The sequence below is a fragment of the Atractosteus spatula genome, chromosome 3, assembly GCF_055471065.1.
Source record: "Atractosteus spatula isolate fAtrSpa1 chromosome 3, fAtrSpa1.hap1, whole genome shotgun sequence".
Taxonomy (NCBI): Eukaryota; Metazoa; Chordata; class Actinopteri; order Semionotiformes; family Lepisosteidae; genus Atractosteus; species Atractosteus spatula.
The window spans coordinates 70564198-70590117 of record NC_142708.1 but is presented as its reverse complement, the minus strand read 5'-3'; the positions used below and the strand labels follow the sequence as shown (position 1 = coordinate 70590117).

Here is a 25920-nt window from a genome sequence, read left to right as displayed (position 1 = left end):
CGATCTCATCTCTGACTGCGACCCTGTCTGCGATCTCCAGTCTGTAGGGATCTCATCCTGTTCTTGGGATCCTGCCTGCGATCTTAAGTCTGTAGGGATCTCATCTTGTTCTTGGAACCCTGCCTACGATCTTAAGTCTGTAGGGATCTCATCCTGTTCTTGGGATCCTGCTTGCGATCTCCACTCTGTAGGGATCTCATCCTGTTCTTGGAACCCTGCCTGCGATCTTAAGTCTGTAGGGATCTCCTGACCAGGTTGTTAAACGATCACCCGTATGTTTTTGTGATAGCTGTGATGTTGTGATCTCAGATTTGGCATCTCTGTTTTTGCTGTCTGGGGCTGGGGATTTCTTGAGGCTTTTGCTGTCTCAGGGTTTTCTGTGGAAGAAAAAGCAGAACTGTTAATGTTTGAGGAAGGGTTGGGGGTTCTTTCAGAAATAGTAATTGCAGTTGTTTGCTATTGGTGAAAGTGTCTTACGTAAATGCAGAAGTCATCAAAAGTCTCCATCCTGCCTGCACCTTTAAAATAGCCTGCAGTCAACATAACAAATTGGAGAAGAGAGGTTGCATCACTGCGAGACACGACTCCATTGTCCTGCATTCACTCCCTCTCTTCCTCTCTCCATAGCTACATCTGTAGCTCAGACTTTGATTTGCGCTGCCCCCTTGATAATAATAATTACTTACACTTATATAGCGCTTTTCTGGACACTCCACTCAAAGCGCTTTACAGGTAATGGGAACTCCTCTCCACCACCACCAGTGTGCAGCCCCACCTGGATGATGTGACAGCAGCCATAGTGTACCAGTACTCTCCCCACACACCAGCTCTCAGTGGGGAGGAGAGCAGAGTGATGAAGCCAGTTCAGAGATGGGGATTATTAGGAAGCCATGATTGGTAACAGCCAATGGGAAATTTGGGCAGGACGCCAGGTCTTTTTGAGAAGAACCCTGGGATTTTTAATGACCACAGAGAGTCAGGACCTCGGTTTTACATCTCATTTGAAGGACAGCACCTGTTTACAGTATAGTGTCCCCGTCACTATACTGGGGCATTAGGACCCACATGGACCGCAGGGTGAGCGCCCCCTGCTGGCCCACTAGCATCTCCCATCCAGGTACTGACCAGGGTGATATGGCTGCTGGCTAGATGGCCACTTGATCTACTGTTATTGCGCCCATCGGGTGAATGTTACAAGCTTGTGCACACTTTCACAATTTTTAGCCAGCAGCATGTGTGTTGATGTGCAGATAATGTGTGAGCTTGTCTGTTAAGACTGGGTCCCTCTGCACTACTCTGTGTGTTAGCAGCAGTGCACGGCTGATCTCTCTAGTCCGGATGCTTACAGAGCGGTGCCCAGGTCTGTGTGTGTGTGTCGTGTCGGCATGGAATTTTTTTCTATTTGCTCAGTTTTATTTTTCTTATTTCAGGTCTTTTTTTTAAAAGGGAGATCCAGACTGTATAAACCAGCATGCAGCAATGTGTTGCTGTGTTTCCATTAGAGTAGCTGTAACACCTTAATTACATTAGCATTGCCATAAAAGAGTGTGGGAGTCAGGTGGGGTTTTTCACAGGTCTCTGGTATTTGCATGTGATAAAAATCTCTCACTGTGCCAGGTAAGGGTGCTGGTCTGTGTCACAGGAGGGCGACTGAATTCACTGCTTCCTTCAGAGCACTGGCAGGGGCAGAGAGAGAAAAGCCCAGACGCATTTCACCGAGACGGGAGAGACAGGAAACGGGGGGGAGACAGAGAGGCCGACCCACGGAGGAGGGACGGTCGGAGAGGAGAGCGAGCAAGAGCGAAACCGGACCAGAGCGAACCGGTGGCAGGGCAGGGCAGGCCAGGGGGGGGCGAGGAGAGGAGAGGGAGGATCTGCGAAGTGAGAGCAGAGCGAGTGGGTCCAGCGGGATCCAGTAGACGCAGGGACAGCGCTCCAGAGAGGCTGGAAGAAAGGAGACGCACACAACGCAGAAGAGGAGAGGATCAGAGAGAGGATACCGTGACCACACGACAGAGTGGGATCACAGAGGTTGGAGAAGAGACTCCTAACTTTGGATACGCTTCCACTGCGCAGGTAAGAGAAGGACACTCAGTTATAACCACTCTCACAAGGCTGCTTTAGTCGGTTGGAGGTGCTATGTAGATGAAACAGAAATCCACTTCAAACTGGTAAATGATTGACTTTGCAGGTGACTAAAAAAAAAAAATACTGTGCATGAAAATAATTTACAGTCACATGAAAAAGTATCGTGTCAGCCACCAGCGGTAGAACGTGTCAAAAGTACATTCTTAGAATTGCATTTTTTGTTAACCTTCACATGATGTGGGATCTGGATCAGTGCTACAGTCTTTTGGTCTGTCTCTCTGGGGGGGGAAAGCAGACTGGATAGAATTCCAAAACACATCAAACTGGCTCCGAGCAGACAAGTTTGCTTTATTTTTTTGATGTGTGCAAGGCACCATAGATGTTGAATCTTGTGTTTTAAAAATCCGTAGCCCTGATGTACTTTAGAAACCTCAAATACGCATTCCTCTGTGTAGACGTGCGGTACAGTGGAGGACTGATGAAAGACAACAGCACACGGTGTGAGACTGAAGCAAGTAACCGTGCAGCAGACAGGAAATAGAGAAAACATTTTGGACTAAAGGTGCAGCAAAGACTATTAAAAGACTGTACGATTTATAGGTTTAGAGCAGTAGGACAGACAGGATACACTGTGTGGAATCTACAGATACAGAACTATACAGCTGACAGGAGTCTTGACACTGAGGGACCTACAGGTGTACAGCTGACAGGAGTCACGACACTGAGGGACCTACAGGTGTACAGCTGATAGGAGTCACGACACTGAGGGACCTACAGGTGTACAGCTGACAGGAGCCGGGACACTGAGGGACCTACAGGTGTACAGCTGACAGGAGTCACAACACTGAGGGACCTACAGGTGTACAGCTGACAGGAGTCACAACACTGAGGGACCTACAGGTGTACAGCTGACAGGAGTCACGACACTGAGGGACCTACAGGTGTACAGCTGACAGGAGTCACGACACTGAGGGACCTACAGGTGTACAGCTGACAGGAGCCACGACACTGAGGGACCTACAGGTGTACAGCTGACAGGAGCCGGGACACTGAGGGACCTACAGGTGTACAGCTGACAGGAGCAGGGACACTGAGGGACCTACAGGTGTACAGCTGACAGGAGCCGGGACACTGAGGGACCTACAGGTGTACAGCTGACAGGAGCCACGACACTGAGGGACCTACAGGTGTACAGCTGACAGGAGCCGGGACACTGAGGGACCTACAGGTGTACAGCTGACAGGAGTCATGACACTGAGGGACCTACAGGTGTACAGCTTACAGGAGCAGGGACACTGAGGGACCTACAGGTGTACAGCTGACAGGAGTCATGACACTGAGGGACCTACAGGTGTACAGCTGACAGGAGCAGGGACACTGAGGGACCTACAGGTGTACAGCTGACAGGAGCCGGGACACTGAGGGACCTACAGGTGTACAGCTGACAGGAGCCTGATACTGAGGGACCTACTGGTGTACAGCTGACAGGAGTCACGACACTGAGGGACCTACAGGTGTACAGCTGACAGGAGTCACGACACTGAGGGACCTACAGGTGTACAGCTGACAGAAGCCGGGACACTGAGGGACCTACAGGTGTACAGCTGACAGGAGCCGGGACACTGAGGGACCTACAGGTGTACAGCTGACAGGAGTCATGACACTGAGGGACCTACAGGTGTACAGCTGACAGGAGCCGGGACACTGAGGGACCTACAGGTGTACAGCTGATTGCATCACGGTCGGTCATGAATGATTAATTAATCAGCAAACATTTTAATTTGATAAAACTTCACAGGCTTAGAGTAGTTTCTTTTGACGCTCAGTATGTTAAACAGCAAATTGGCTAATCATTAACCAGACAGCCAAGCTTGAGATATTAAGGAAGTTTTGGTAACAAAGGGGAGCTTGTTCTTGCATCTGTGCACATTGTTACTGTGCAACACGTGTTGCTGTTGGTGCTGACTGTGTATATTAGCTGAATGGCAAAACAGGAGGACCGTATCTGGGAAAAACATGGATTTACATATATTTAAATAGCAGGAGCTATTAAACAGCTAAATAGCTCAGGTAATTTACTTTATGTATTAAAACTTGTTTCCAAAAAGTTTTAGTTCAACACATGCAGAGTAAAAGGCTTCTTTAGGAATAAGCTGTGGGAGGCTGTGAAGACGCTGCAGGGGCAGGCAGAGGAGGTGGTGATGATGTAAAGATGGAGGAAATGACTGAGGATCCACAAAGTTACCGAGTTACAGGGGCTGTGCAACACGACCTTATGAGTATGTAGAAATAACACTGCTGTTTCAAAATGAGCTGTGGAATAACACAGCTACAGCACATCAAAAACAGAAGCACATGTTGTGTCAGTGGAACACATTCTTGCCAGTTTTCATCCTGCCCGTCACACAGCGTTGGTGATTCAACCAAACAGAGCTTCGCTGGAAACGTTGGTAGGGCACCGTAGATGTGCATGTGCACATTTCTAATGGGGCAACAACTGCTCCCTCTGTGCTCTGACCCCTGAGCTCTTGCTTCTGTTCCACGGGGGCAGAAGGTAACACTGACAGGCACAACACAATCACCAGCAGCCTAAAGACATGTTATCAGTTTGTGAGTGCTTCGAAATCAACAGAGATAGCCTTTTATATTCACAGGCATTGAATATAAACTGTAATGCTTTTTTTTTGCTTAGCTCACCACGCACAACTAAAAATACATTCTAAACATAGTTTATTTCCCCAACAATGCACATCATCTTGTTCTGGAATCACATTTTATGTTGCTGTATTACTTTTTTTTTTTAATCGGGCTTCTGTATACTGTAGTGTTGGATTTTTCAGGTTAATGTTGTTGATGGTTAAAGACAGCACCAATTAATTAGTTTCCTGCACCGGTGTGCAGCTAACTTCCACTGGCCCTCCACTGACTACTGGCTGCTTCTCTGTGAGGAAATTGAGCTGCATGTTTATGTCTCAATTGAACAGCTCGGTGGCCAAGCAGAGCGAGATTTACATGCAGAACAAGATGGGATTTGAAATGCAGAAAGCGCTTCTCTTGCAGGTGATCTGTGGCATCCACTGAGCTTAATTCGGCAGTAAGCTTGTGCTTATCTCCTGAGACAACTGTGCAACTCCCTCCCCTCTGCTCCCCAGCTGTGCTCAGGGTGTGCCAACACTAAATGCTTCTGCTGTGAATTCATGAATGTCACGGTACAAAGTATATTCCCTTGAACTGCACTCCAGTTCACTATCATTCTTCTCCACCTCCCCCGTCTTCTCTCCACATGCAATATGTATGGATCGGCCAAATCACATTAATTCCAACATCCTCTGCTGTCGTATAAACACCCAGACTATTTCTGCAAGGGTTTCTTGCACAGATAATCTGAGTCAGGGTGTATTTGTGGCAGAAGAAATGGGTTGTTCCATCAGCTCCACCTACAAACATCATCTGTCTCGAGCGCGCACGCACAAATACTCCCTTTCTATAACATACTCACACACCCAAACTCTGAGCCGTCTCTCTCACATACACGCTGAATTTCTCACTCGCATACACAAACGCACGAGTTCTTTCTCTCTCGCACATACTTTCTCTCCTTTTAACGTGTGAAGCGTGCGAAAACTGAAAGCTGGAGGCACATTTCTAACACGTCGCTAAAGCTGATCCCCAGGCTGGTTTCACGAAACAGCAGGATGAGATCCTTGGTTCCACTAGTTACTGGCAACCAAATGGGCTAGATGGGCCACATGGCCTCTCTTTTGTAACCTTGCTTATTTTCTTCATGTTCCTCCCATATCGTTGTTACTGGTTTTAAAAAAGACTGTTTGAGCACTAGTGCAGTATCTGACTGACTGGGATTCCCCAAAGCACATTGATTCTGGGGTCCTTGAGCTTAGCAGGCAAGCAAACAAAAGGCAACAGGCCACACAGCCTGCCCTCCAGGGCCTGGCTGGAGTACAGCAGTTTTGGGTGATGTGTGCTCACATGGTGTGGCAGAGTGCCGCTGCCTCTAATGGCTCCTGAGGCAGAAGCACACAGCGCACAGCAGCGCAAGCCCAGTGTCTGTCAGCATGTAGGAGCGTGTCGCAATTTTGACTGGGGAGGCCGATGCTTATCAGCCTGAGTGGCGTTGCTCTGCGACCATTGTTCCTCCTGGTTGTGTAACTGTGCAGGAGAGTTGCAGGTTGGCAGCCGTTTGGCTCGGTTGCATCAGAGTCACATGGGGAGGTTAGTTCACACCTTTAGTTGCAGAAGGCAGAGTTGCTCCATGCCAAAGGAGGGGCAGTATGCTTGGATAGCAGGCTTGCAAAAGAAAGCACTCACACAGAGAGAGCCCTGCTGTCTGTCCCCCTCTGTCCTGGCCAGAATATAGACATACGTGGTACAGTATGTATTTGAAAGTGCAGAACTCGAATCCGGCGGAAGTCTTGGTAAGATTGCTTCGAATCTTTCGAATATTGTGCACTTTTATTTACTGTGTTACAAAAAATAAAAACACACATGCTCAAGTAAAAGTAGATTGTATTCCAGCTAAAGGGACTAATTCTCCCTAGACATAAATGCCTACTGGAGATTTTGATACTTGATAGTCTATCAATATAATTATCAGAACCCCCTCAAACCGTTGAACTTAATCTGAGGTTAATAGCTCTGCATTCATTATTGTCCTTTCTTGAAAATGACCCATCTAGGAGGTGACTGGACTTCCTATTGGCTCTGTAGCTGTAGCGTGTAGCTCCAGGTGAGACTCTCCAGTGACATTCAGATGAAACTTGCAGAATTGCCAAGTGAACTATACATGTGTGATGCTTCAGCCCTGATGGACGTAATGCATAACCGTTGTGTGTTCAATACGACACACACTGTAGTATGCATCTGTCTTACTGAGAGCTTCATCAGCACATTGCAGTGACCTATTTGTTGTCTCACAAGAAGACAAGAGCCTCAGCAGATGGGAGGATAAAGCCTTTGGTCACATTAGAGGAAGTTTCGTTCTGTCTTCGGTTTCACATCAACAGTCTTGGTGACAGTCTGTGAGATAAAAAGCCAGCAAGATCATCATCTAGATATCCAAAAAAGAAACTGAGGCAGAGCAGAGGAGACAGAGAGACGAGGAGCAGTGCCCCAAAGTAGCTCCGAGCCCCAGCCATCAACTCTAGAGGCTGATATAAACACTTGGACCCAACTAAAGCAAAAAAGAGACGCAAGTAAATACTGAAACACCAGACAGCTGGCCAAGATGAACTGAAGATAGTGAATTCCATCAAGCATGGTAACAAATCTGCAGCTCTTATCATTTTTTCCGGCCACAAATTTAAATCCTGATGAAGTTTCAAAACTGGTTACTTGAACTAATCAAGATATGTCTGCTAGATTAGCAGGCTTCAAACCCCAAAACTTGCTGTGGAGGTTGCTTGGTGTCTCTGAAGTGTGTGTGTCCTGCAATGGACTGGTGTCCAGTCCAGGGTGTTGTTTCACCTTGTGCCTGGAGCCATTTAGGCTCTGACTCACCACAACCCTCCCAGGATCAAGTTACACATGGATGTATAACAGTAGGAGAGCTTTCTGGCTCTTCTTTCTCCAGTGGCACTGTCTGATGATGAGATAAGAGATCTCAGATAAGCTGTCAGTCAGAGGAGGGGGGTTTCTGCCTCACCGGTGGTCACCCAGGGGGCAATGTCACAAGTTCCTCTTGAAGAGACAAGACCCAGCAGGAATAATGAAGAATCTGAAGAATTGCAGCTCTTCCGGTTGCAACATGTTCAGCATCTCCAAAGCTTTGCTCTCTGCTGGCCCCATGACCAGTCTAGGAGGGGCTCCAATGGGAAGCCTTTGTTTTACATTTTTCAAGGCAGTAGAAAGGGCGCCTTAGAGCAGAGAATTCATGCCTTTCACTGCAGAATGGATTTGTGCTTTTAATTTAATTTCGGTCTCGGTGCGTTAGTCCAGTGCGCGCTGTACTGGAGACGTTGTCACTCCCCCCCCCCCCAGCGTGGACAAGGCCAGGCTCGAGCTCCTGGGGCAAGGTGAGTATGTGGGACGCTGGCTGGGGGTGCGGGTCTGACCGAGACACGGTCTGTCCTGGGAGCCGCGCAGAAAACACTCGGGTTTGAGGAGAAGAACCGATTTCCGTGCCGAAACTCTGAGTGATCAAGGCAGTAAATAGCAGGGTTTGCGACTCACTGTGTCTCATTGCTGTGGCCTGAGTCTCTTTAGTCCCAGTACAGTACTCTATAACTGCAGCCTGCTTCCGTTATGGTGCTGTTTATGTGCAAGGTGTGTGAGACGGTACAGCCTTTTTTCACGCTCTGCCTGAGCCTTGGGATGATGCATTCGCTTGCTCTATAAACACGTGAAACATTAGACTGATTGGGAGTCTCTGAACAGTTACCAATCTGAAGAGGAATTCACAGGCCTGTAACTGGGTCAGTGAGTAACTATGTTTCAGTCTGATGTCCCACTTCATGGTCAGATTTGAACCTTTTTTGCTGCTGAAATCCAGTACAGACTTTTAAGGTCACAATCTGGTCATCTTGCATTTATAAGGAAAAAGTATGAACTCTGGGGTTTCACGCACCAGTCAGCTTGCAGGGTTTTGTTTTATACAGTATACCTCGTGTGGATTGAATTCTCAAATATGCCGCACATGTACTACATCGTGTGTGCAGACAAACTGCTTATTCCAGGAGAGTCACAAAGTTAGTGACAAGACATTCATTTAGCTCGATTGTTAGTGGGCTGTCTAAATAAAACTGCCGCCTCACCCAGTGTGGTTAAACAGTGTGACAGGATGTATTAACCGGTGGCGTTCCCTGTCGTTTATTATGTGTGGTATTCTATTCAGTAAAGGATATGCAGTAATAATCTTTTCTGTGTTCAAATATAACTGCATAAACACAAGACTTCCCAGCACACCACCACAGTTCAAATTAACTGAGTTACAAATCAACCGTAGAAGATTAATGCTAGCCAGCTACATCATTTTTGTCTTTAAACTGCAGCAAATGCATGGGGTGATCAAGGTAAGATGCAGAATCATAACACTGCAATGAAGCCAAATTAACAGTCAATGTCCTTTTTTATCTATCTGAGAAAAGGGAGAATAATTAGAAAAAAAATTAAATAATCACTTTCTTTGGTTCCACTGTGTTTTCACTGTTTTCACTAGCCTGGATATTATGAGGTTACTGATATGGGTTTGTGTGGATACTTGCATGTGTCTCTGAGTTACTTTGAATGAATTCAAATTAATTTTAAATAGTAGTTTGTTTTTCTTCAAAAATGTCTTATGCTTAGTGCTGAACTGTGGCAGTTTTTTTTCCAGTGCTGGTCTGGGGGTTCCCTGTGGTTCATATTTTGTAATGGCTGAGCACTAGATCTCCATTGGCGATTTTGTTTGAACTGCTTACTTGTTTCTGCACTCGCTCCTGAGTGTGGCCACTACCTGGCTTCAAGGCTGCTGTTTCTGACAGCGCCAGCCTCCAGACCTCCGATCAGACCCCCCGGCTTGTCTGCCCTTCATCTGACTGAGCAGTCAGGTATCAGCACGTCAGATCGGTTTTCCGAAGGACAGACACAGGTGGGAATAACCACATGTGTATCTGCCGCTTTGCCTTGGCTCTGTTCTGGAACTCGGGAATTAGCACAGGGTGGATACCTGGTACAAATCAGATCTGGCCTTTTAAGAGCTGAAAGCAAATTTTCCAATATGCCTCAAACAGAAAACAAGAAATCAAATAGCCTGGGATGAAAAACAGCTGGAGGATACAAAAAAAACCACAGTAGACACAGGCCTCACCCAGGACCAAGACTGAGAAGCCATGAACTATCGCATCAACTGTGACAGAGTTACAAAGTTATGAGATACAGAGCACAGGGTGGGGGTCAGTAACTGGTCCAGGGGGAGAACTAGGATGGGGGGGGGGAGCACAGGGGACTAATCCAGCCATCTCTTAGTAAGAATTCTTGTTGTTGTTCCATGAGCAGATGCTGGAATACAAGATCACCGTGGCGACGGGGACGTCGGAGTACTCCGGCACCAATAACTACGTGTACGCGACCCTGATCGGAGAGAAGGGTGTGAGCGAGAGGACTCTGCTGGACAAGCCGGGGCTGGACTTCTGCAGGGGGGCGGTGAGCCCGTCCGGTCCTCCGTCCGCCGCCCACCTCCGCGCGCGGCTGTCAGTGCCTGAGGCTGGGATGCGTGGCAGGAACCTGCTTTCCACCAAACGCTGCAGCCACATCCTCTGTCCTACAGCCGTGCATCGGAGCCTCTGCCTGTCTCTCCCTCTCCCTCTCCCTTTATCTGCTCAGCGCAGTCTGTCAGGACCTTGGCAGGTCTGATCAGACAGATGGGCGTCAGTCCCTGCTTGATTGCTGTATATAATCTCTGATCTGGAATTGCTGTTGCCACCTGACACAACCTGTTCTGCACGTTGCTTCCCATCTCTCTAATTCGCACCCTCCTTCTCCATCCATCTCCTTCCCCCGCTCCCAGGTGGATGATTACACCGTCAAGAGCAGCGTCCCACTGGGTGCGGTGCTGGTGGTGCGGCTGGAAAAGCAGAGGTACTGGGTGGAGGATAACTGGTTCTGCCGCTATGTGTGTGTGAGGCCACCAGGGGGCGCCCTGCTCACGTTCCCCTGCTACCGGTGGCTGGTAGGAGACGTCAGTGTGGAGCTGAGAGAGGGAACAGGTGAGTCTGTCAGACACCGGGATGAACTGTTGCATGGTCTAATAGCCACACTGGTGCCACAGATGTTTCATACTGAAAATCACACACACGCATACGCACACTGACTAGCACTGCCTGATGGTCATAAAGAGAAAAAACCCACTCACGCAGTCTCACTCTCTCCGTCTCCAGCTAAAAGGCACTGTGACGACTCTGAGCCCCTGCTCCTGGCCCACAGAAAAAAAGAGCTGCAGGAGAGACAGAAACTTTACCGGTAAACAGCTCTCCGTGTCCCTCTGTATTCCTCTCCACCGTGCCTGCTGGTCGCTCAGCCCTTCTCCTTCTCCTACCTCTGCCTGAATGTGTTACGCAGCAGGCAGGCACAAAAGTGTATGTCCTGGCCACTCGGTCCTTCAGTCACTGTCTGCAGAAATCTGGCTCTGGCCTGCGGTCAGAACGCCTGACCTGGCTTGAGCGAATTCAAAACAGACACCTGCTGCAGTAGACGACAGCTCAGGACTAGCTGGAAGGTGGGGATAACATTATCAGGAAGGGCCATAAGGGGGAATGGAGAGAATTGTGCGCTCAGCTTCAAAAATCATCGGCTGTGAGCCGACCTGAGACTCTGCACACCCTGCCAATTCTCTTTTTATACCCTTTCCCTCAGGAAAGAGAGAAGCATTGAAACCAAAACCTCTCGTTTCCTTAATAGTACTTACTGTAAGACTATCTGGGTACTGAACAGCTTTCCAATTACACATTAGTACCTCATGATGACTATTGACAATGTAAATGGACTATAAACCCCTTTAATGCCCCAGTTATTTCATTTTGATAATGTATGAGATTCTTCTTGTAACCTCATGGTTTTATGTTATGTTGTGTTGATGTTATTGTTTTTATTGTCTTATTGTTTAACTGTTATGAGCACACTGAGGCAAATTCCTAACAACTAAGTTGGTATGGCAATAAATCTTGAATCTTGAATCCCGAATCCCCCGTTCATGGTAATAACATGGCTGGACTTAGAATATAAGACCCTCTATAACACAATGGGAAACATACCTTTGTGTGTGTCTCCTTCAGTGTTCTTCTCCAGTGTTCTTTAGTGTTCTCCAATGTTCTTCTTCAGTGTTCTTCTCCAGTGCTCTTCTCCAGTGTTCTTCAGTGTTCTTCTCCAGTGTTCTCCAGTGCTCTTCTCCAGTGCTCTTCTCCAGTGTTCTTCAGTGTTCTTCTCCAGTGTTCTCCAGTGCTCTTCTCCAGTGTTCTCCAGTGTTCTTCAGTGTTCTTCTCCAGTGTTCTCCAGTGCTCTTCTCCAGTGTTCTCCAGTGTTCTTCAGTGTTCTTCTCCAGTGTTCTCCAGTGCTCTTCTCCAGTGTTCTCCAGTGTTCTTCAGTGTTCTTTTCCAGTGTTCTTCTTCAGTGTTCTTCTCCAGTGTTCTCCAGTGCTCTTCTCCAGTGCTCTTCTCCAGTGTTCTTCAGTGTTCCTCTCCAGTGTTCTCCAGTGCTCTTCTCCAGTGTTCTTCAGTGTTCTTCTCCAGTGTTCTTCTCCAGAGTTCTTTAGTGTTCTTCTCCAATGTTCTTTTCCAGTGTTCTTCTCCAGTGTTCTTCAGTGTTCTTCTCCACTGTTCTTCCCCAGTGTTCTTCAGTGTTCTTCTCCAGTGTTCTCCAGTGTTCTTTAGTGTTCTTTAGTGTTCTTCTCCAGTGTTCTTTAGTGTTCTTCGGTGTTCTTCTTCAGTGTTCATTTTTGTCACAATTAAACTCCTCTCAAACCTTCCCTGGACGGTTCTGTGACTCCTTGCTTCTCTACACTGTGTCAGGTGGCAGGCTTGGGAGTCAGGCATCCCGAAGTGCATTGATGCAAAGACCGAGAAGGACCTGCCCCAGGACGTGCGCTTCGACAACGAGAAAATGAGTGACTTCGAGGGGTCGCTGCACTTCGCGTGAGTCTCTCACACACAGGACCACCCTTCTGAAACGCCCACCCCGAGTGGAATCTGCCCACTGACACGTGCTGCCTCTCCTGCTCTCCCCCTCTCTCTCTCTGTTCCAGCTTGTTAGAGTTGTCTCTGAAGAAGTTGGTTATCCACTTTGGGAAGTCCTGGTGTGACCTGGATGACTTCAAGCGCATCTTCTGGAAACTCAAGAGCCCTGTGGCTGGTAGGACATCCAGCTCTGCCAAACTTCGCCTGTCCTGTCACTGCCACTCAGTGTGTCAGCGGGCAGGAGTTTCAGTGTGCCAGTCAGTGTGCTAGTCTGTCAATCCGTGTGTCAGTGCCAATCAGATAAAAACCCAGCTCATACTATGACATTCTCCAGTGCTTGCTGCAGCTCCTCTTCTTCCCTCCCAACCCTGGTTGACACTGGGTTCATGAGTGGTTATTAGTCACACTCTCTCCCTCCGTTTCTCTTAGAGTATGTGATGGAGCACTGGCGCGAGGACTGGTTCTTTGGTTTCCAGTTCCTAAACGGCTCGAACCCACGTATGATCCAGCGCTGTCGGAAGATCCCGGAGAACTTCGCAGTGTCGGGTGACATGGTGCAGGGATCGCTGGGGCCGCAGACCAATCTGTCCAAGGAGCTGAAGGTACTGGTCAGCAGAGGCTCTGACTCCCAGTCCCTCACACTAATGGTGCGCACTGGAGCAGTATGCACCCAGAATCCAGCTGTCTGAGGACAGCAGCAGCCCATAACTGCAAGCTACTGCCTCCACTGCACCTTTGTCAGTTTCGTTCTGGCGCCGTTGCACTGAATTTTGTGGTAGTTCCAGGTTCCTGAATTGAGAAAAGGAAACTAGGAAATAAATTTGAAACTTAATTTTATTAAGCTCTGGTGTAAATACGCAGTATCTGCAAAATTTCAAGACACTAGAGATTTTAATATACTGTAAGTGATTGGACATACCCATCCCTGATTATACAGTAGATGTTTTACTAGGAATACCATGCAATGCCATAGCAATTAAGACCATGCAGGCGATGGGACAAGAGTCAATTCATATTCATAATTCATATTACAACTCAATGGGAGACTGATGTATCTTATGACTTCTCTTTCTATCTTTTGCAGTTAGCAGCCACGGACAGCTGTTCCACACTTATTAGGGTCCATCAGCATGAAACACAACAAACTATGACCTGTGATAGTGATATGGATATATAGAGATCGGCAGTATAATAATCAGCAATTCATTTCCCAATGATCCAATTACCTCCTACAGAGCACTGGAGCTATATGTGAAAACTTTGACTATCAATCGTCTACTAAGACAAACTGTCCGTGGGACATGTCATTATTCTGCAGCTGAATCTTCCAGAGCACTGGAGACAGAAGCACGATTACCTTTCTCTCTTTCTCTCCCCAGGCTGGTAACATCTACCTGGTCGACTACACAATCCTGGAGGGGGTTCCCGCCAATGTCATCCGGAATTCCCCCCAGTACCTGTGTGCGCCCCTCTGCCTCCTGTATGAGCACCCCGACCAGGGGCTGATCCCTCTGGCTATACAGGTGGGCTTTCTAGAGAGACAGGCAGCATGGCACCCGTCTCATCGTGTCACATGGTCTGGTGACGCCTCAGACACAGTTCTGCTTTCCTCAAACTGATGGACAAGAAGGCACCAGCAGACCCCTTCACTGCACTGACCGCTTTGCTCACACAGCTTCCTCATCAGCACACATGGATTGGACTCCTCTTAGAGGGGTCTGTCCACAATCAAGGCTGTTATAAAGTGCAGTGTTGTTAACCCTTTCTGTATTAACCCCTGCCCCATGTGGGGCGGAGCGGTGGGACTGTGGCTAAGTATCTGCACCTGTGGCTGGAAGGTTGCCGGTTCAAATCCTGTGGCCGGCAGAGGAATCCTACTCCGTTGGGACCCTGAGCAAGGCCCTTAACCCCAACTGCTCCAGGGGCGCTGTACAATGGCTGACCCTGCGCTCTGACCCCGAGCTTCTCTCTGTGTGTCTCATGGAGAGCAAGTGGGGATATGTGAAAAAGACAAACTCCTAATGCAAGAAATTGTAATGGCTAATAAAGTGATCGTATCTTATTTCCTCCTCCTCTCTAAGCTGGATCAGACCCCTGGTCTAGACACCCCTGTGTTCCTGCCCACTGACCCCCCACTGGCTTGGCTTCTGGCCAAGATGTGGGTGCGTCACGCCGAGTTCCAGATCTTCCAGGTGCTCTCGCACCTGCTGCGCACTCACCTGGTGGTGGAGGTCATCTGTGTGGCCACACTGAGGCAGCTACCTGCTGTGCACCCCATCTACAAGGTAATGACATTGCAGGTGGGCCATGTAAACCATGTTCTCGTAATGGAATAACATCATATATACATCCCAGCTTCAAGACAGTTACACTGAAAAAGTACTCTCTATGATTATGAACTGTATATACAGTGTCATAACATTGTTAAAATTCTTGTCAATTCTTTGTCAATGCATGCTTTGTTACATTGTAATGACATTATAATTATCACTTTTTACCATGCACATCTTTTTGCCAAGGTAATAACATACCAAATATAGGAGACACCCCAATTGTTAGATAATAATGCATTCTCGTGTGAGCCACCGCCACACTCTTGCATGTATAAAGAGGAGGAAGCCCCTAATTCGACTGTGTCTGTGCAGCTGCTGGCTCCCCACCTCCGCTACACCCTGGAGATCAACTGCCGCGGCCGCACCCAGCTCATCTCTCCAGAAGGCATCTTCAAGAGGGTCTGTCTGTTTGCCTGTTTGAAAACATTGTTGCACCCCAGGAAATGTAATGCATTTTGTGTCTAACTGCACTCACAACTTAAATGCTTCCTATGCATGTTTTATTTAAACATGTATGGAATAGTTTAGATTCTACTTTCCTGCCTCTCTCACCACTGCCCCACCCCTCCTCTCTCAGGTTGTGTCTACGGGAGGCAAGGGGCTGTTAGTTCTCTCCCAGAAGGAGTACAAAGTCCTGACCTACAAGTCCCTGCAGCCAGACTGGGACTTCCAGGACCGTGGGGTGACACGTCTGAGAGATTACTTCTACAGAGAGGACAGCATGATGCTCTGGGATGCCATCCACAGGTGGGGTCACTGATCACACAGCTGTCGGTGGGCTGCAGTGCCCAAGACTGTCAAGGCTGTATTCTCTGGGCAGCCAGGTCTTCCTACGTCTCCCAGGCTGTGGACACTGAGCCTGTCCTCTCTGGGCAGCCAGGTCTTCCTGTGTTGTCCTGTTTCTATGGCCAGGCTGTAGACACCGAGCCTATCGTCTATAGACAGCCAGGTCTGTCTGTGTCCATTTTCTATGGCCAGGTTGTGATCACAGATCCTGTGCTTAATCAGGATCAGCGTCTACTTTTCCACTGGTTAGATATGTTGCTTGGGTGTACTGTGTGACTAGGGCCTGGTCGCACTCAGATTGCTTGTGAATGTGTGTCCTAGTAGGCTAGATTGCTGCTGGTGTTACAGAAGTGCTGTGCTGGGCCAGTATAGTGTGGCTCAGGACAGTGAGCACCAGGACTGACAGGCTGAAGGGACTCTGTGCTAGGCAGGGCTTTGTGTAGATTTCAGTGTGGCTCACTGTTTTTTAACAAAAGCCAATATTTTTGTGGTCTTTTGTTAATATTAATTTAGCTTTAATTTAACCCATAAACCAGGATTCTACTATATAAACATACCAGGCAAATGTTGACTCTTTTTCCAATTGTGACAAATTGTTAAAGGCTTACAACTGCCTAAATATGCCATTATGCCCACCAGGAATCTCTGGCTCTTTGTCGAACTGAGCCCACATACCCTTTTCTCTTTCCTTCTCTCTCTCAGTTTTGTGTCAGAGATGGTGGCTCTGTATTACTCTGGTGACAAAGAAGTGTCTCAGGACTCAGAGCTCCAGGCCTGGATTCAAGACATCACTCAGGAGGGCTTCCACGAAGTCCCCAAATTTGGTAAGTCTCTGTCCTTCTCTGTCCTGCCAGTGACATAAGGTTTGCCTTGGCAATAGGTGGACAGCAGACCGAATATGTGGAACACTTTCTGAGGCCTTACAGCTGTTTACACAGATATGTACAGCTTCCCTGCAGAGGGCAGGAGGGCAGGGGAAGAGGCAGAAGACACAGGGCTGACTTAGTGTGTCTCTCCTGGAACTGCAGGTCTGGCCAGTGAGCTAAAGACCAGAAAGGAGCTGATTACTCTGCTTGCTGTGGTGCTCTTCACCTGCTCTGCACAGCACGCAGCCACCAACAATGGACAGGTAACACAGCTGCCACAATAGACATCCCCATTTATACAATAATCATTCCTGACACTTACAGTACATAGCGCTTTTCTGGACACTCCACTCAAAGTGCTTTACAGGTAATGGGGATCCCCTCCACCACCAGTGATGTGACGGCAGCCAGAGTGCACCAGTACTCTCCCCACACACCAGCTTTCAGTGGGGAGGAGAGCAGAGTGATGAAGCCAGTTCAGAGATGGGGATTATTAGGAGGCCATGATTGGAAAAGGCCAGGGGGAAATTTGGCCAGGACACCAGGGTAACACCCCTACTCTATTTGAGAAACACCCTGGGATTTTTAATGACCACAGAATATGAGGATTTCATCATCAGATTTATGTCTCATCCAAAGGAGGGCACTTTTTTTTCTTACAGTAGTGTCCCTGTCACTATAATGGGGCATTAGGACCCACACAGACCCCAGGGTGAGCACCCCCTACTGGTCTCACTCATAGCTCTTCCAGCAGCAACCTCAGCTTTCCCAGGAGGTCTCCCATCCAGGTACTGGCCAGGCTCACACCTGCTGAGCTCCAGTGAGCTGGCAGTTGTGAGCTTCAGGGTGATACAGCTGCTGGATATATGAGCCATAACAAACTACATTTCCAATACAGGAGCTACTGCAACCTGAGATGTCTAAATACAGAAAGCTTTGCACAGATCTGATTGAGGTTTCCAAAATTATGCAAAGGACTAGCCAACACACCTTGATTTGTTTGTTTTTTTTGCTGCACATCCAACACAATGGCTGAGAGAGCATCTGTTAAATATCAGCGTGATGAACAGGCACCTCTGTCTGTCTGTGTCCATGCCCGGCAGTTTGATTGGTGTGCCTGGGTTCCCAACACCCCGTGCACCATGCGCCGGCCACCACCCACCTGCAAGGACTCCGTTACCATGGAGATGATCATGGACACCTTGCCCGACATCAGCCAGTCATGCGTGGAGATGGCGATCACATGGCATCTGGGACGAGCCCAGCCCAATGCGGTGAGTCTCTGTCCTTGTGTCTGGGCTCTAGCCTTGCAAGTTCACTGTCCCCTGTCAGTCAGCTGCGCACACACACACACTATGGGCTTGATACTGGCTTACCTGCAATGCAATGCTGTTAATCTCTTTTAACAAATACATCCATATGTAACCTCCTGAACTGTAACCCCAGACTTGGGGCTGGTTGTATTCTGGTTTTGCTCAGCGGAAAGCCCAAAGACTCTTTTGATATCAGCGTCCAGAACTTTGCCATTAAACTCCAGTTACCCATCTGCCTGTCTGCAGCTCGTGTTCGAAATGGCTGGAGATTTAGCTCTGTTCAAAGACAGGCACTAAAGGAATGAGCATGACAAGAGTGACAAGGTTTGTCTGGAATGTGATGCGAGACTGTGTGAAGCTTGTGCATTGCTTCAAGGATTTTCTTGATAAAGCGACTTTTTTTTATTCACTTGCAGTGTGCTGTAGTACGTTCACAAAATTCACATAGTAGATATTGCAACAGAGTTATGCTATATCAGCTCAGCCATCCCGCTGTGATGGCAGGTGCTTTGTGCATCACTCTGGGTGGATTTTTTTTAAAATCAAATATACTTTATTTCCATACTACATCCAAAAAAAAAAGGAAACATTCTCACAAATAATAAACACTGCATGCAATAAAAAAAACACTCCGAACGGCGGTGATTGTCCGTTATCAATCTGTGCAAGTGGATGAGGGGGCCACATTTGCGCGATTAGAGTCCCTCCAAGCCCTACCACTTGCTTTGGTCCATTAGTCCCTGTACAGGGCCCAAAGTCCTTTCCAGCACTCCCTCGCCGTAGGGAAACCCCATTTGGCGATGTCGTGCTTCATCCTCCTTCTGAGGTCCGCCAGGATCCTCTCCTCCAGCTCCCTCACTCCCCAGTCTGCATTGTGCCGGATCACTCTGGGTGGATACTGCTGACATCAGCTCCCCCTTGTGGCCAAGGAGACAGTCTGCAAGTTCCCCCTGACCTCATGTACAAACACACCAAATGCCATTGAGCCATGGTGTATACCTTTCTAGTTCTTTGAATGGTGCAAAAAACTTTCCAAGTACTATGAATATACTGTATGTCATGCAGGACTGTCACACATTTGTAGTGTTGGGAGCACTTTTGGTGTCTGGGGTTGAGCTTTGAGTGAATTTTCAAAAACATTGGCCTGCAGGCAAATAGGATAGACATTTTCAGATTTTTTGTTTGTCTAGCAGAGGATTACCTAGCAGTGAGACAGGCCTGTCTGCTGTGTGTTTTGCACTGTGCTGTTTCTGTGCCTGGACAGGGAGGTACCCCACTGGCCATCCTGTTGTTTGACTCTGTTGTCCTCTCTCCTCCCCCTCCACTGACCACCGCTGCGTCCAGATCCCTCTGGGCCAGTACACCGAGCAGCACTTCACCGAGCCCAAGGCCCTGAAGGTCATCGAACAGTTCCGGCAGGAGCTGGTCAACATCGAGAACAAGATCATCCAACGGAACGAGGGGCTGGAGCTCAAATACCTGTACTTGTGCCCCAGCAAGATCGAGAATAGCATCACCATCTAGAGTGAGGGAGGGAAGGCTGGAGGAGACAAACTGACTGGTTTGTCCAGGTTTCTGATTGAAGCCTCACCAATTTCAGACTTTCCACCCTCCTTTCCTTCTGCAGTGAGAAGACATGCGTGCTTCTGGGAGATCTGGCCGTAATCCTGCAGAAACAGGGACACACTCTCCCAAACTAATGCTGCATACGATGAGCATTAGCAATAATTATTATCCAGCAATAATCCAGGTCATGTCTTGAGACAGGCTGAGAAGTGGAAATGTTTTAAATCCTATACACAGACCATGGTAAGAAGTGTGTTATGCAGTAAGAAAACTGTGAATCATAATCTACTTTTAGTGAATGCACTTTGAGTTGGCTATTCTACCCCTGTCCCCCTGCCTATGCTTAAACATATTTCTGCAGTGCCAACAAATATTTCAGCATTCATTCACTATTATTCTGTATTTGGAAAACCAAATTCTTAATTTTTCAAATCTGAAACCTGGGCTGTTAGCATCTGGTTCTCCACAACCTTTTTTTAAATCAAGTAACTTTGTATTTCTACATTCCTTTTTTGTTATGCGTGTTAAGAGTATTTCATTATTCCTCATTTGAGTATAATGTTTTGAGAGTATGTATGTCGTACATTGCAAAGTAATATACAAACATGAAGGTAAGGGGGAAATTTAATGTTGGTTGTTTCTTTGCTGTAAATGTTTTACTGGGGGAGGGTTGTCTGTGCTGATCGGTTAAGTGTTATTTAAATGCTTTAGTCAAATATTTTGTTCAAGAATGCAAATCGCTATCGAAGAGGGAAAAAGCAGAGACGAGCTAGAAAAGGGTGGGACAGAGGGAGAGATGGATCCATGAACCAGTGGAGTAAAATAAATAACCCATTAGAAGATGGGAAACAGGTGGGACTAATAATAAGTAGATGAATGAGCAATGGGAGACAATGAAGAAGCAGAGGGCCTGCAGAATGAGACAGAGCGGAGGACAGGTTAGAGAAGGGGTGTCAAGAGTCTAGAAGCCCATCGGATCAGTCCCGATATATCTAGGGCGGAGTGGTGGCTCTGTGGCTAAGGATCTACGCCTGTGGCTGGAAGGTTGCCGGTTCAAATCCTGTGGCCGGCAGAGGAATCCTACTCCGTTGGGCCCCTGAGCAAGGCCCTTAACCCTAACTGCTCCAGGGGCGCTGTACAATGGCAGACCCTGCGCTCTGACCCCAAGCTTCTGTCTGTGTCTCCATGGAGAAAAGCTAGGGTATGTGAAAAGATGAATTCCTAATGCAAGAAATTGTATAGGGCTAATAAAGATTATGTAATGTTAGAGACGCTTTCACTCCAAAAGGAACTTGCAGAAAACATCAGCCCCACCTGATGTTCTGTTCATTGCTCAGATCACAGATTGCTGTGGCACAAACAACCGCAGGGACCGTTACCGTCGTGGTTCTATTTTAGGAAGGGGCATTTGGAAAGTACCCAATTTGATACGTGGCTATCAGCGCCAAGCACTGCATGTTAAACAGAACCAAATCCTGTACACAACACCTTTTCAGCACGGTCCTCACTCCTAGCAACACAGTCCCTCTGTCGCAAAACCTGGGGTCACAGGTAGTGTACACACTCACCTTCGGCAACCACACCTGTGCAAGCACTTGCCATCAGTGCTTTGTACAAATTTTCCTCTGCTACAAGAAGGACACTGTCCAAATCCCTGTGTTTTCAGCGGACTGTTTCTTTGGAGAAGAGTATTTTCCCTGGGCTGTATTAACATTAACAGGCTTCATTATACTACTGAAAGTTGTGCCCACCACCACAGCGGATTAGCTTTAAAAATAAATTAAATTAAAACTAATGATTTTGTGTGTCTGCTGGCAGTGCCATGTTTTTGGAGCAGGAGAGAACAGCTTGCAAATTATATGTCTTGTAAATGGATGGATGAACACTTTCTCCTGCTTTTGTTGTATCTGTATCTGTTGTAGCTGCTGTGTGCACTGGTAGGTAAGAAGGTCAGAGGGTGACAGAAGATAGACTGATAGATATACAGCACATGAAATGGATAAAATGACAAACAGATAAACAGAGGACAGAGCATAAAATGATTATAGCTAATTGGACAATAAGTTAGATGCACAGGTAGCAAGGACAAGCAGATAAATATACCGGACATACAGCTAGATGGACAGATCTGCTGTTAACAGGAAGCTCCCGCACTCACAGAGGATGCACTCACAGGACTTACACCTTCATGGGAAGCTTTATTTGCAGCTCACACAGGACTGAGCTGGACCTGAGCTGGACCCAACAGCAAACAGACAGGGCATAAGGGGGAACAAACAAAATTTCATCAACAGAACCAGGAGCCAAAGAAAACAGTCCAGTCCAGTCCAGCACTGCACAGCACCAAGTATTCTCAACCATTAATTTTATACATCTGGAATGAATAAACAATGACAAGAAATATACATTCTCATTTCTACTGGACTTACAGTGCTCTCAACTCAAATGAACAATACAGTCTTTTTTTCTAGATTATGTTACAACACGCAGGCAGGGTTTCGTGTGGATGTGTGGATCGGCTGTGCACAGAGGCAGCGGTCTTGTGATCAGGGAGGTTTCTATAGTATCTGGCTCTTCCCATCTCCCCGCTTGAAGACTTCCGGCACAGCCACAGAAATAACACGGACTATAAAATCTTTTACACCCAAAAAGAGAAAGACAGCTGCACTTTACTGCCACCCAACATCAGCACATCACCGACGAAAAGAGGGGGGCTCACAGACCAAGCTGAATTGTGACAGTGTTATCCCATACAAAGCCATAATAACAAAACAGGAATAATAATCCATCGGTTAATAAATACAGTCCTAGAGGTTGTCACAGAGATCTTTTAATAATAAAACTATTTGGATTTGGATTTGGGAAAGAAAAACAAAAGGCCCAGTAGCGGAGTCCAAAATGTGATTAAAGTCCAATTAAGCAATTAATGCTTTGGTCACACAGAATCACTGTAATGACCTGGACTGTAAGGTTGCCTATACTTGACTTTTGAGTCAAAGACTTACAAACAATCCTATATTAGTCTAAGAGACTAATTTGGTTCATTGGAAAAACAAAAAGAGAAGACAATAGACCCTCCAGGAGCCCCTGCAGTAAAACCTCCCCTCGGTGCAGTGCTGGGCCAGGCCAGCAGGAGGCAGTCTAGTGCACCATGTACTCCTTGCGCTTGTTGAGCTGCACTTGGCAGAAGGACAGACCCCCCACCAGCAGGTAGATGGCAGCAGCGATGAAGCAGTTGTAGCTGACCTGGTCATACAGCCCGTATATCTTCTGAGGAGGATTTTTACTGCAAGGGAACAGAGACAAAGCAGGTAAGAAAGAGCGATGCGGGGAGAGATCACAGGAATGACCACTTCACACAAAGGGTGGTGGGTGTGGGGAACAGGCTGCCCAGTTGTGTTAGGGGTGCAGAACTCCTAAGTCCTTTCAGAAATGGCTAAACAAGATCCCCAGACCGATTAGCTACCTTAGCAAGCTGGCAAGCAGAGTGAACCGACAGGAGCTCCTTGTCCGCAACTTTCTTTATGACATTACTGCATGCAACTCAAAGCATCTCAAAACAAATGCCTTGATGGTAGATCTCACAGCTTTCCAGGACGCTGGACTGCATCTTTGTTTCTCAAAACGTGCAAAGCCAGAGTGATTTTTTGCCAGGACACAGGAGTTTAACTCCCCTTCTCTTTCCAACAGTGCCAAGGGCTCTTTAATGACCAAGCAGACAGATCCCGCATTTAATGTCTCATCTAAAGGTCAGCATCTCCACCACACTAGGTTATCCTACTGAGCCACAGAAAAAAGCGCCACCTACTGGTCCAGCAATTACACTTACAGCAGCAAACCTTCTGTTGTGTCTCCCATTATTGGGTACTGTGCTTAATAGCTCAGTTTAATGAGAACAGGCTACAAGGCTACTGCTTCCTTAAACTGTCTAACAGATGATGCAAATGTATAACAGGGTATTTGGGACGGGCTAGCTCATCATATCAATCCACTCACTCTAGAAGCATGTCATCTTCAGTGAAGGGCACGTCTTCAATCAGCACTGCAGAGTGGACGTTGAAGAAGATACCCAGCAGCAACTGGTGTGGACGAGGACGAAAGCAAGACAGAGGTTAAACGCACTGGTTTGATCCGCCTATATCTGGAAACAGGTACACAATACAAAACACTGCAAACAGCTGCCCAGTGTGTGCAAAACACACAACACTGCCCGCCTAGTGACTTCCTAACCCTGCAAGTCTCAGCTACCTGTATCCTCCTGCAGGCAGCTGACCCTGAGAAAACAGGTCCTTGGTTTTACACACTGGTTCAGTCCTTGAAAAATGACATGTGGCCATACAGACGTCACACACTGACTTGGTGCGTCTCCACTTAACGCGGTTGTCACCAGGCTGAGTTAAAGGTGTAGCCTGTCACCGTCTTGTCAGCGAGGAGCGCGAATCAATCAGTTTAATTTGTGAGTGGAGAATGAAAAATGAAAAATTTCAGCGAGCTGCTTTGGGCAATGATACCAGCAGCATACAGCGCTAAAACGGCCATCATGAAGCTCCACACTCCTTATCATCTTCAGATAACTGTGCCAACAGCCACTATCTTCCAATACTAGCATTAATCAATTAAAGACATCTGTGTACGTACTGAAATAGTTCTAAGTACTCTGAGAGAGATGAAAAGTACTGAGGCCTGTGAGCGTTCACACTATTATTAGGTCCTCTGGGACGCCTTTCTGAAACACTTCTTCCTCCCCACTGGAGACCGTGCCACAGTTCCCAAGCCAGAAAGAGGGAACTAGAAACTGGACTCCCCCGGTCTCCGTAACACATTCACCCCGCCGTTTATCTTTGTGCGGAGGTTTTATGTAACAACGTGTAAAACGATAAAAAAAACAAACCACAGAAACATGCAGGCAGACAGACACAGATGGATGTTTCAGAAGCTGCTCATCGCGCAGTCACTATCACAAGATCGTGGTGTCACTGAACCCGTGACCCTGTCCCTAACACCGGTGGGACTAGAAGTAACAGACGAGGGGAGAAAGAAATGACTTGAACAATTGCGATTGATTCAAGTGCCATGCAATTAGCTAGCGTACTGTACGTCACCGCTCCCTGTCGCGTCTTAACCGTGGCTAAATGTGGAAATACTGAAACACGTATTGAAAACGGTAAGGATTACCTCCGCGGAGCTCACCTTCGACGGCTTCTGGATTTCCCAAAGGGAAGTGTTAATTACTGTGCAATTCACGGAACGAATACAAAACGTTTATATATCATATCTGTCAGAGCAGCTAGGAGACAGTCGTACAGAAACCGAAGTATAAACAGCATTTTCTCTACTATGAATAATAATAATAAAAAAATGTAATTTTACCAGCATAATGACTCCCCAGATGCTGAGTACTATTCCGCAGGCGGCCAGTTTTGGACCGCAAAATAAAAGGGACGCCATTGCCTTATTGAAGAGACAGATGTCCGCTTCTTATTTGTTTATTTTGCGCGCTTTTATACTCCCTTCAAGTCCGGAATCCGCTTTTCATCGGCTATACTTTCAAACTGCCTTCTGTCGAAAGACAGTCGCCCGTCTGAATAAAAACAGACGGACCGCTGTGACCTCCTCTCAGCTGATCTGCACAGGATATTCGGCCGTTTCCGGAGACACTCGGCTCCCACCGGCAGGACAGCTACCACTGTCTGAAAAGAGGGGTATAAAGGTAAGTATTATTCTTCGAGAACCCCTTAGGAAGATAGTCTTCATGGAGTGATGCGTAAAGAAATATTATACTTATTAGGTTGCAGCTTTTTCCAAACTTACTCAAATGTTAGGTATTATAGTGGATACCTTTCTTTATGGGACCATCAAGATACTTCCCTCCTCTTAGAAGGCTCCAAATTAGACGTGTCAATTTCTAAAGCACAGGGTCACCATAAAACATATTATGCAAACAGTTTCCTTGATGAAAAGGGGGCTAATACATAAGAGGTTTAAAAACTACGTATTAATGCTATATTAACTCTTTTCAAAATAGATAGGATTATTTTACACTTGGAGGACTGAAATCCTATTTCCCCCTCCTATATTTCTGAATATGGCACAGCCCAGAGCGGTCATGTGACGGCAAACTCCGTCACCAGCCTGGGGGGAGGGGGGGCTGTGACGTCAGGTGGCCGACTCCGAGAACTGGCGCAAAATGGCTGAAACAAGTACGAACGTGCGTGTTCCTAAAATAGTTTTTTTTACAAAGACAAACAGTAAATACAGCCCTGCTTCAAACCACTTGGGCTTGCCCATCATCACCTTACGTATACTT

The 25920-nt window shown here is 47.2% G+C and overlaps 2 protein-coding genes across 4 annotated transcripts; one reads left to right on the top strand and one right to left on the bottom strand.

Annotated features, from left to right (window-relative positions):
* Nucleotides 1-1675: 1675 nt before the first annotated feature.
* Nucleotides 1676-21408, top strand: alox12 (arachidonate 12-lipoxygenase). 3 transcript variants are annotated; one of them, XM_088911066.1, is made up of 15 exons: nucleotides 1676-2076; nucleotides 10078-10224; nucleotides 10589-10787; nucleotides 10959-11040; nucleotides 12585-12707; nucleotides 12818-12924; nucleotides 13179-13351; nucleotides 14129-14272; nucleotides 14831-15034; nucleotides 15395-15481; nucleotides 15660-15829; nucleotides 16571-16692; nucleotides 16897-16997; nucleotides 17838-18008; nucleotides 19392-21408. In XM_088911066.1, the coding sequence occupies exons 2-15, from the start codon at nucleotides 10078-10080 to the stop codon at nucleotides 19569-19571; spliced, it is 2010 nt and encodes a 669-aa protein (XP_088767192.1). In that variant the 5' UTR covers nucleotides 1676-2076; the 3' UTR covers nucleotides 19572-21408. The 3 variants fall into 3 exon arrangements, with proteins under 3 accessions (XP_088767192.1, XP_088767194.1, XP_088767193.1); XM_088911068.1 differs by lacking the exon at nucleotides 1676-2076 and adding an exon at nucleotides 3755-3829; XM_088911067.1 differs by lacking the exon at nucleotides 1676-2076 and adding an exon at nucleotides 7961-8117.
* A 383-nt stretch (nucleotides 21409-21791) lies between these two features.
* On the bottom strand, nucleotides 21792-25427 carry LOC148838586 (ribonuclease kappa-B-like). Its single transcript, XM_088911069.1, has 3 exons — nucleotides 24984-25427; nucleotides 23610-23692; nucleotides 21792-22899 (listed from the first exon to the last, which is right to left on the bottom strand). The coding sequence occupies exons 1-3, from the start codon at nucleotides 25059-25061 to the stop codon at nucleotides 22755-22757; spliced, it is 306 nt and encodes a 101-aa protein (XP_088767195.1). The 5' UTR covers nucleotides 25062-25427; the 3' UTR covers nucleotides 21792-22754.
* Nucleotides 25428-25920: the final 493 nt, after the last annotated feature.

Bases quoted from the DNA above. Each gene is read 5' to 3' on its own strand.
- LOC148838586 (XM_088911069.1), bottom strand. From the start codon at position 25,061: ATGGCGTCCCTTTTATTTTGCGGTCCAAAACTGGCCGCCTGCGGAATA. The intron at 23,693-24,983 runs GTAAAATTACAT...CGTCCACACCAG, and splicing joins TCTGGGGAGTCATTATGCTG to TTGCTGCTGGGTATCTTCTT. The intron at 22,900-23,609 runs GTGAGTGGATTG...GTTCCCTTGCAG, and splicing joins GAAGATGACATGCTTCTAGA to TAAAAATCCTCCTCAGAAGA.
- alox12 (XM_088911066.1), top strand. From the start codon at position 10,078: ATGCTGGAATACAAGATCACCGTGGCGACGGGGACGTCGGAGTACTCC. The intron at 15,035-15,394 runs GTAATGACATTG...GTGTCTGTGCAG, and splicing joins CTGTGCACCCCATCTACAAG to CTGCTGGCTCCCCACCTCCG. The intron at 15,482-15,659 runs GTCTGTCTGTTT...CTCCTCTCTCAG, and splicing joins CAGAAGGCATCTTCAAGAGG to GTTGTGTCTACGGGAGGCAA.